This window comes from Strongylocentrotus purpuratus, unplaced genomic scaffold (genome assembly GCF_000002235.5).
Source record: "Strongylocentrotus purpuratus isolate Spur 01 unplaced genomic scaffold, Spur_5.0 spur5_contig_852, whole genome shotgun sequence".
Classification (NCBI taxonomy): Eukaryota; Metazoa; Echinodermata; class Echinoidea; order Camarodonta; family Strongylocentrotidae; genus Strongylocentrotus; species Strongylocentrotus purpuratus.
Window position 1 is genome coordinate 178,976 of NW_022145560.1, and position 11,049 is coordinate 190,024.

General features: G+C 32.5%; 1 protein-coding gene across 1 annotated transcript; it reads right to left on the reverse strand.

The window, feature by feature from the left end:
- Nucleotides 1-1,468: 1,468 nt before the first annotated feature.
- On the reverse strand, nt 1,469-5,524 carry LOC578390 (microtubule-associated proteins 1A/1B light chain 3A). The gene is made up of 4 exons (XM_778560.5): nt 5,376-5,524; nt 4,498-4,553; nt 3,811-3,917; nt 1,469-3,423 (listed from the first exon to the last, which is right to left on the reverse strand). The coding sequence occupies exons 1-4, from the start codon at nt 5,404-5,406 to the stop codon at nt 3,264-3,266; spliced, it is 354 nt and encodes a 117-aa protein (XP_783653.1). The 5' UTR covers nt 5,407-5,524; the 3' UTR covers nt 1,469-3,263.
- Nucleotides 5,525-11,049: the final 5,525 nt, after the last annotated feature.

The window sequence follows — 11,049 nt, forward strand, 5'->3', positions numbered from 1 at the left end:
TGGCACAGTTTGAGTGTTATTACACTGTTTTCTCTACCATGGAAGATAACATCGTTTTCAGAATACAGCCCCTGAAAACATTTCTTGAATTGAGCACACAGGAAAAATATGGAAATAATTTCATAAAATCCTTTAATTTCCACCTATATGTTCTTCTTCTTTACAGAAAATAACACATTTTATGATACAGTAGATATAACAAGATCGCAATATATATTTGTTTAGCTTTATGATATAAAGCACATAATGGCTCACGAAAATAGCTCCTCTAAATGCTGCATACATGTATATATGACTAATGATAGGGCTTAAGTGTACATGCACGTACATCAAAATTCAAACACAGAGGAAAAATTAATCACAAAATAATAGTCATAGACTTGTTGAATGATATAAGCTGAAGTTGAATCGATCATATCTCCCTTTTTTAATGAGATAATTATCGCTTTTTGCTTTGGTTTTATTAGAAAGTACCGGTATGTTTATTGCTCTTTAAAATGATAACATCTTTATATTTGTGAAGGTTTTGCAGGGATAGAATGAGCAGGACATCAGAATAAGGGCAGGGTCAAAAGTGAAAAGTTGCACAATTTGCTGGTATGCACTGGTCTTGTTATGCAGTGCACTACACAGCAGTGATACACTCTTCAAAGAAAGGAGAATGCACAGCCGAACATGAGCGGTGCATTGTGCAAATTTTGACCTTGCTCTATATTTTGATATACCGTAATGCACATTCCATGACTGAAAAATCACAACAAATGGGGCATCATTTTTTAAGAAGAAGAAATACACTTTCTAATGATACTAAACATAGCGATGATTATGCCTTAAAAACAGATATATAATCAATCGAACTTGAATTTCAGAAAAAAAAACGAGGTGTAATTAGTTCAGTAGCAATAAAAGCAACGAAAACTTTTAAAGCATCTATGAACTGGTCTTCAGATGAGTGGGAAGCTATTTTATTTGCAGTTGGATTTTATAAAAATAGACAAATGGCAATTACTTCCACAAAAACTTGTCATCCATATGGCCTAAAAAAAAAGATGTTGTATTGCCCTTTGCGACCGACCAAAAAAATCTTCTTTTTTTTAGAAAAGTAATGTTTTAAAGCATTCAAAACTGAGAAATATCAGCCCAAAGAGGGAGAAAAAAAAAAAAAAAAATCTGACCGACCGACCATCCAATGTTTTGGCACCTAAAGGGCAATACAACATCTTTTTTTTTTAGGCCTTATATTAATATTGTTGACATATCTTGTTAAACATTTCTGACAACTTGGGTGAAAACTTTTTCAGTTTAAAGGTCGGAAATAATTGATCCGGACAACCAGACTGCCGGACACACAACATATGGGTAGACATGGTTACAAGATTAAAAATATAACAAGCTCTTGGCAGTATATGTAAACGGAACATCTTCTATTCAACAACCATCTACAATTAAAGAACTTATTTGTTTTTACAAACGCGTATGAAGATTCCAGACTTCTGATTGGTCAAAACTGAAGACAACCAATTTGCTGCTAAATGCTGGGCAGTATAGCCAACATTTATTGACCAGGCATACAGTAGTTTTAATTGCGCATACAGTAAAAAGATGCAGTGGCTGAGCGTAAAGTTAACAATAGATACACGCACAGGACAGTTTCGCAATCACCTTTTAACTGTGCCCCTCAAAGTAGTAAACATTTGTATCAGTATTTGTATAGTATGAAACCTTCCGACTTTGAGCATATGTTGCACTTCTTCATTGGCATTTCATACAAATGGCCCAAATTATTGAATATTAATGCCTTATCTACATGTATAATGTTCTAAATTTTTTTGGTTACATAACAATAACATGCGCTATAATAATATCAAATTAAGACAATTTACATGCACCATCTAAATGAGCACTATTTACAACTTGTGAAATAAAAAAAATGATAAAATCACATTTATAACTGAAGTACTGATAAAGTAAAATTTTACGTAATATGGGTCTCAACATAATTTTGAATTTACAATTAAATATCTTCTCATTTTTGGTATTATTTTCAAACAATAATCTACATGATACTGTACATGTACATTTGATGTTTTATATCAAGTTCATCACGACTTTAGCTCCAGAATTAAAAAAATAAAAATGACTGGGTATATAACTTTACCTCAGTTATTCAATAGTAACATACATATACTGTATATCATGTACATGTATGCCCTAAAAGAAAAGGTATCAATTATTTGGATGCACTGTATGAAATGATTAAATTAGTAAAAGCCTTGCTAAATAATTCTTTTAATTTTTTCTATCGTATATACATGTTCATTCAATCTTAATAATAGTGTATAATCATATTGAATACATTTGTTGTATTTTTGTAATTCTGGGTAAGCCTCATACATGTATGAGAACCCTTAAAATAAAATAAATGAATGAAGGAAATTCCTTCATACATGTATTTCTATCTCTCGGGCTATCTGCTTTTCACGATTTTCCGAAATGTTCATTCCTAAAACCTGTGACTTCATCAAGATATGTTAATCAAGTACTACATGACAATCATACAAAGGTCACACCAACAACGTGGAATGCAGACAGACGGCAGACCGAATAAAATAATTACAATATCCCAAACAACCAAGAATAGGTCATGTCATACCTTACAAGGTACTGTAAATTTTACCTATATGTTTGTGAAAACTTGATTCGTTCCAATTTAAGTTTCTTGAGAATGTGGTATACAGTGTATAAGCTTGCATCTGAAAGTATTCAACCAATTCACCATTCCTTCTTGAAATACGAAAACACAAAAAACATCAAAATTTACAAAAGGTATGAATATTTAGTTTGTTTACTGTAAAAGCTGCTAAAATAACGAAGACAATTTAATTCGTGATCATGATCCGATTTGCTTTCATGACTACTGGAACTCATAATACTAGAAGCTGGTCCGATGATCAGACAAATGTAGTCCCAACCATAATATCTGGTGATGGTTTATCATTTCTTGAAAATCACTTAAACATTTAGTCCCAACCATAACATCTGGTGATGGTTTATCATTTCTTGAAAATCACTTACATGTAGTCCCAACCATAACATCTGGTGATGGTTTATCATTTCTTGAAAATCACTTACATGTAGTCCCAGACACATCACACTGGTGCAGCTAGCCAATGTATGATCTCTAAAAGTTTACAATTTCATATATGCAGTCCCACGCACTCGCTTTGGCGTTACCAGTCCACAATACCTCAAGAAAAGTTCCATTAACCAAATGTTTCCTGTGCAGCATAGACAAGATACAGGAAGCCATCCTCGTCTTTCTCACACTGGTACACCTCAGAGACACACGTTGAAACACTGACGAGGGATTTTTGGTTGACGAGAAGAAAGAAGGCCTGGTGGGGGTTGAGTTGGAGTCTTCGTCTGATGAATAAAACAAAAGAAAAGAGAATAAATTGTTAAGAGTGATTGTGTGTTACTTTGAGAACATGAACATTGCAGTAAAATGATAAAGGTTTCATAGCTCACTGCTGAAGCGTCTTTGCCTCAAAGGGCCCGCTCAGATATGACAGGGTAAACCACTGCACAAAACCTCCTGAAATTTTCTTTTTTGAATATTGTATATTTATTCAACTTCATTGATGTACATCAATGTTCTGTTTTTCAACATATAAATCAATTTACAATGCAATGCACACGTAATAAATCATTATTCAGTTTGTAAACATAATATAAATCAGTTTACAATGTAATGTAACAAGTCAATATTCTGTTTGTAAACATATACATTGAGTCTTTATTCATAGTCACCTGACAATTTTGACGAGTTCTCCCATGGTCACATGATCAGGTACTAGGAACTTTGATTTATCCAGCAGGGGTAGACTCCTCTCCCTTTCATACCTCTCAATGATCACCTGCAAAGAAAAACGTACAATGTATACAGCGATATTAATCATTACCTTTCCGGCTGGGAAATTGTTGCTCCCTAAATTAACATAAACAATGCCTTTCATCAGATAAAATATAATTTGTGGATGAAAGCATGAGCATTAGAAGCTGTAAACTAGCCTCACTTCAGCATATACATGTATATGTAGAATACTGAGACTCTAGTTTTCCTTTGAAATACATGTATCAATAAAAATCCTCCTCCCTCCTCCTCCCGGTTACTCCCTCCCTCCCTCCCTCCCTCCCTCCCTCCTTCTTCTTCTTCTTCTTCGGTGGAGTCTGCTTCCTTCTAATTTGAAGAGCCTTGCAGAACTTTGGTATAGTGTGTGCCATAAGGATAGGGTGTATGATTGTATACATATGTGCCAATTATTAACAAGGTGCAATTAATACAGCATTGGATCAAGCTGCTATGATAGTAATGCCCATATTGCCTATCTTTAGAAACAAATTTAAAACACTTTCAATGTTAACATTTTCTCTTGATCTCTCTCTTTTCTCATATTAATTAGGCTACTAGTCAGAAAAGCAACTCATTTTACTTACTGGAATCTTGTGAGGATGTTTGCAGCGTATTTCCTCCACATCCTTCCGTCTTTGCTCTGCAAAATGAAGAAACAAAATTTAAATCAAAGAAAATGATAATAACAAAAATGTTATAGATCTAGGTCTACATTACATTTGATTCTTTCGTAATACATTAGACAGAATGAAACACTTTGGCCTAGATCTATACATTTGTCATCTACATTAGGAGAAATGAAAAGAGGGGCAGAACTTAGGTGCAGCATTTGGAATTATCAATTAGTGACATCATAAATAGTAGATACCCTGGTACTGAAGATTGGCCTTGGAGAAAATATGAGGAAGCAATATGACTGTAATAAATAAGATTTTGATGGGTACTTACACAATGTAGCTGAAGTCACTTCTTTATATTCATCAAATAGCCCTAATTATCATCAATATTTGTCCTTTATAATATTGGCAACAGAATAGTCTTTTAATTACGATTCATTTAATGTTGCTTGTTAACTTCCTCATATCAGATATTGCTATTTTAAATCAACTGTCCGCATACACAATCTTTCCGGATCAGATCTGCAGATGGTATGCAAATTAAAAAAGTTACTTAGTCTACTGCCAATATGCATATGCTTTATGCAGATGCATGGGCATTTGAATTGATTCATGCATATGCAAACAAAGTCACAGCACCACAACTCACATGCATGCCACACACGTCTCAGAGTCAGAGAGCTAGACACTCGGTACTCAGCTAGCAACTTCAGCACTGCACTGCATATGCCAGCGCCATAGGCGCATGCAGTCAAAACATTGATTCTCACAAAGTCACATCACACACAGTCAAACTTTCAAAAAGATCGACTGTTTTTTTCTTCAATTATTCTCTCAATGCTTACCAAAACTTCGCCTTTCTTTGAACGACTTCATCGCTGAGAAAACTGATCACCCAAATTCGCAACTCAAAATATTATATTTCAGTGATTAGTTCTTACGCAAGAACGATGATTAAATGACTCGGCTCTCTGACTCTCTGGTCTCTGCTGTGGGACTTTCCAATGGCATATGTAATGTTTACGTTTTTGCCAAGTATACATCATGACGTCACTCGCCGCGCCGCTAGATTAGTCTAGTCTATTATTGCCACTGACTCCAAATTGTCATTTAGCTAAATTTTATTTCGCAATATAAAAATCTAAATATACAAAGTAACAGTAAATGTTAACTATGTTTACAAAGGTTATATGCGGGGCTTTCCATGAATGTTGCGAAAATCTGTGAAGTTGGATCGCCCATTACAGAATGAAAAACAAAACAAAAAGAAATACAAAATATTATAATATATAAGCACACAACAATAAATTAAAATAAGTAAAGTACAAATACTTCAACTATCTATAAGACAAGAGAGAGTGAAATAGAGAGAAGAAAAAAATATATGAATGGGGAAAAGAAAAGAAAAGAAAACAAAACAACAATGAAAGGGGGTTCAGATCTTTTTAAAAAAAGCAACAACTGTGCTGATCTTTTATTTCGAATAGTAGATTTTATATTGTTTTCTAAAGGAAGATAATGAATTGTGATTTCATTATTACTTGGGTAATCATATTCCAGGCTGCATGTTTAGGACCTAGATAACTCATTGATTTAGCTTCATATAGACTTAACAGACCATAAATGAAATTTGTTGGAAAATTGTGTATTATAATTATGAATTTGACTATGTATGTACATATGGATCAGAAGAATCATCTAGCAGCTAGTTTACAGTCTAAAGTCCAGGATACACTAATTAACCTTGATCTATGTACTATGACCCTATCACACTGCCTGCCGATCAAACAATATTAGCAAGTTAGAAAAAAAGGGTTTACATACCAATATACCCGTATAATTTGATATAGCAATTGCACCAACAAACACAATGAGCTTGCAAAACTTGAAACATATTTTACCCCCTCCCCCCCCCCCCCCTTAGATACATATTGATTCATTTTTTTGTTTACACATGATCAGATTTAATAGATACAATAGCTTCAAATGAGTTTCATTATGAAATACTTTAAGGAAATGTGGACTCGGATCTGTATTAACATGTATTTATCCAACATCTCTCTTCTCTAGAATTATCTCTCTCTTGATCCTCCTTCCCTTTCATCTTTCTCTATCTACTTCTCTCCTTCTCTCTCTCTCTCTCTCAATCACATCGAGTACCACAGATTTATTCAGAAATATTACAAGTGTATAATACGTTTTCTCAATATTTTAATGCTGCATAATTTATTCCTATAACTATATGACACACACATCACACACAGAACACAAAATATACATATAGAATTCCATTCATTAAATTAACTTCTGCAGAGGAAAATTGAACAGTTTACACCAGTGTTGTACGCAATGCAAGGTACATGCATAAATAGGCAATATTACAGCATCAAACATTTATATTGTGAATAATTATATAGTCCTTGTAGTTCATAGTGTTGTAGTTCATAGTGATGTAGCTTATACCATGTTTTAACTTAGACAGAAATAACCACCTGGTATGAGTCATTCTTTAATAAATATGACATTTGTCAACCTTCTATGTATAGAGGCCGTTAGAGGAGCCAGATGTAATCTCAGCGGAACAACCATTGATATCAGAGACTGAAGCGTTGGGTCTAGTTTCAACTGTGAGATCTATCAAGAATTAAGGCCCTATTGTAATTTTCAAAACAATGCATTAATTTTGGCTCAGTAATTAATGTAAGAGTATACCATGCAACCAGTTATTTAAAGATTTCACTGAAGATAACTCAAGAAGATGTTTTTGGTGTGTGGAAAGTTTACATTACACAAAACTCAAATTGTATCGAAACGTTTCATATTCTATAAGTAATTACTCTTGAATTTTCCTCCATACAATTTGTGCATCAGCTGAACTTGGTGACTCTTGAAAAAATAAACCCTTGTGAATATAGTGACTTATACAGTAGGTGAAATATATCACAAATCACTGGAAGTAAACCTTTCACTAGGATAACTGCTAGTCGACATGCAACACTTATTTTACAGTTAATGTACATCAATGTTGTAATTATATATGACTATTACCGGTATGTAATTATCTACATTACATCACATGGGTTTACTATGAATTTATAGTCAATACGATTATACATTAACACTTTACATGTTTCGTAAGCAAGATAACAACATTCTATTTCTTCAATGTCAAATATATGGTTATTATTACAGAGAGAGAGAAGAGGCATTTATGTTCTGGTAAATATGCCAGTAGTTGAATTTGAAATGGACGAACTTTGATAAAATCTGCCAATTTAAAACAATGCCAAATTGAAAAAGCGCCTGCTTTAAATATTCTCCTATAAATATTAAATGTTATAATGTCTATACATGTACATGCAGATGAGGAATGTATGTTAAATACAAAGTCAATATTTGTATTGCACATAAACAATAACTGAGAAATGACCGGGCAAGCAATCTTAGAGTCATACATACAAGATGCTCTGAATTTTAATCTAGACATTTCTACTTCCCATGGTGGTTTTTTGAACTTAACAAACTTTCAACCTGCCACAACTTTTTGATGACATATTCCATTCATTTAACTCTAATAGCTTTAATTATGAACATCACCCCTTTTTGTTATCATTAATTTCAAGTCATAATATCATTAAATAAACGAATCATATACAGCTGTTGCCCATAAAGTAGGAATAAATATTTTTAGTGACAGATTCTGACCTATTTTCATGATGTGATCGTGACAATATGGTTTATTCTTGACAGATAAAGTATATCTTCCCATGACTTTATTGATAAATATTTTGTTTTCACTAATTTCAAGTCATACTATCGTTAAATAAACAAATCAAAGCACCGTTGCCCAAAAAGTTGGAATAATTATATTAAGTCACCGATTCTGACCTCTGTTCATGAAGTGATCGTGACAATATGGTTTATTCTCGATAAAGTATATCATCCCCAGGACTGTATTGATCAATCTCTTTGGCTCTCGAGAATCGATCACTAAGAATATTTATTCCAACTTTAGTGGCAAAAGTTTAGTAATAGAGAGATGGTATAAATATAAGGTATAACTAATGCTAAACCCTGTTTCTTACTTTGTAGTCTCAAAGGTATGTTAACCAGTTGATTACTGAATTCTCTAATTCCCATAGGCTTAACACAGGGACCTCCCAGTTCCAGTATGTAAAGGGTTATTTGAAGATTGTTATCATATTTTGGTTTTAAGCTCCATACATCTATCAACAAACTGAACACAATCTTATTGAAAATAATAAAAACTTATACAAACAAAACTTATACAAATAGAAGAGTTTACATAAATCAAGAACAATACACACTCTCTGGTTAAACATTGCTTAAAATAACATAGACATTCTGAACTTCTGTACACATAAAAACTATAACATAAACTTTTGTATTTATCAATTAATATAGCATCTTTGAAATTGAATATCTAGTGAAAATTGTAAAAGTTTGTTGAAAAATAATTTCAGTATTAATAAGCACAGCACACACTATAAACAATGCATAACAATTCATAAAAATGGCATAAAAGACGGAGTGCATAAATATTGACAAGAAGATAGAAAAATAAAATTTCAGCAAAATAAGACATTATTGACAAATTCTGGTTGAAAAAAATATGCAAAAGAATACAGAGGATTGGGTTAATAATAAAAGTTAAGTTATTTGATAAAAAAGTATCATGAGTAGATTTTATACTTATCGTTGAAAACTATAATGGGTATCCCATAGAGTTACAATTTTACTTTTTATTAACATTTTGAAATATCTATTGATATAGAATTCTCAGAATTATACTGGAAGGCAGAAACACTAAAATCAGAGAACTTTGAATTTCATTTACGCTGCAGTAGAATATGTCACTCATGAAAATACGCATTATAATTTATAGTTATTACCGGATAATATTGTAATTTTATAATCAACATTTTCATGTTCATTGCTTTTTGTAACTTCCATTTAAGCTGGTTCATTAATATATCTATTATTGTGTCTTAAATGTTACAGTGAAATGAAAATATTATTGGTTCCAATTAAGAGTAGGCAAAGCTGACTCACTTTTCCCACTTTGGGCTAAATGGCTAAATGATAGACATTGATTGATAAAACTACACCATGCTACGTGTATAGTTCCCTGTTTTCCATTTGAATGAAATCTACATGTTAGTAGACCACTCCTTTAACAGCTGCTTTGGTGCTTTTATACACAGCATTACTTAGAAAATAGTAAGTCACCTCTAAAAAGAAGCATTGAATTTCTTATGCTTCAGTGGTCACTGAAAGAAGATGGGAAATTTAAATGGAGCAAAGCTTAAGAGTTCAGAAAAATTATCTATAAAAAGTTTGGAAAAGGATGCTGTAAAACCAGAAAAATAGGTGACATGAAAGTACATATAATGTTGACAACCTTGTTTGTTTGTTTTTGCAGCAAGAAACTGTTGTGAATTGCAAAACTTCATTGTTGCAATTGGATCATTTGTGACATGTTCGTGAATATATGCCACATTAGAAAACTGTGAAAAGTTCTAGTTTAAAACAAAAGTCAAATAAAAACATATTTGTATAGAAAATCAAGAAGGAAAAGGACTCTAAAAGAAAACGATGTTTCCGACCGATACCCTTTGGTATTGTATCTTTTATGTCTTTTTCTTTGGAAACCGTAAACCTACACCTCATAACTGCAAATTTGGCAAATTTATGACAGCTAATTCAAGCTTGCCAATTATTGAGTGATATCACGAACTCACCACCTCCTCCTTACATTTTCATCTTTGCAAAGCAGTATTTAACTTTAAAATATAAGCTTTATAGAAAGCTCATTAACCCGTTCAAATATTGTGCCTGAAAACTTGTCAGGTTTTAACGTATACCCATGTACGTTATATGAAAACAGGAGAATTTTAAACAGTTAGTTGCAGTTTGTCACATATAATGCATCTAATGAATATTCATGACCAGCTTTGACAGTTCAAGTATATATTATCAATATTATTAATATTTTTAACAAGTTTTACATGGTTTAAAAACATATATGTGATGAATCTAATGAATATTCATAACTTTCTTCAATACTAATGAATATTCATAACCAGCTTTGATGGTTTAAGTACAAGTATAATTATGATGAATCTAATACATATTCATAACCAGCATGACTTTGAATACAGCACAGTTTTTAAGAAGTTTTACACCTAAATAATATACTTCTTTGTTTTTTACAAGGTGGAATAAGACAGTGATAAATATTCAAGCATGAACATGATTCAGCGCATACGATACACATTCACTTAACGCTCATTTACATTTATACACAATATTAGCATAATTGAATATTTACACCGTGCAATATTTATGTGCCTGCGAACACTTGTGCAATAATCATAAGCGCAGCAAGCTTTTGCATCTGGAATTTTGTGAGAATATATGATTGTTATCGCTAAATAAGTCAGGATACTTTTCTACAGAACTGAAAAGATGAGGATACCCGGAAAAATCCATCTTCGG

Excerpts from the sequence above, each read along its gene's own strand:
- LOC578390 (XM_778560.5), bottom strand. The coding sequence starts at position 5,406 with ATGAAGTCGTTCAAAGAAAGGCGAAGTTTTG. Across the intron at positions 4,554-5,375 it reads CAAAGAAAGGCGAAGTTTTG|AGCAAAGACGGAAGGATGTG; the intron begins GTAAGCATTGAG and ends TTCATTTTGCAG. Across the intron at positions 3,918-4,497 it reads AACATCCTCACAAGATTCCA|GTGATCATTGAGAGGTATGA; the intron begins GTAAGTAAAATG and ends TTTTCTTTGCAG.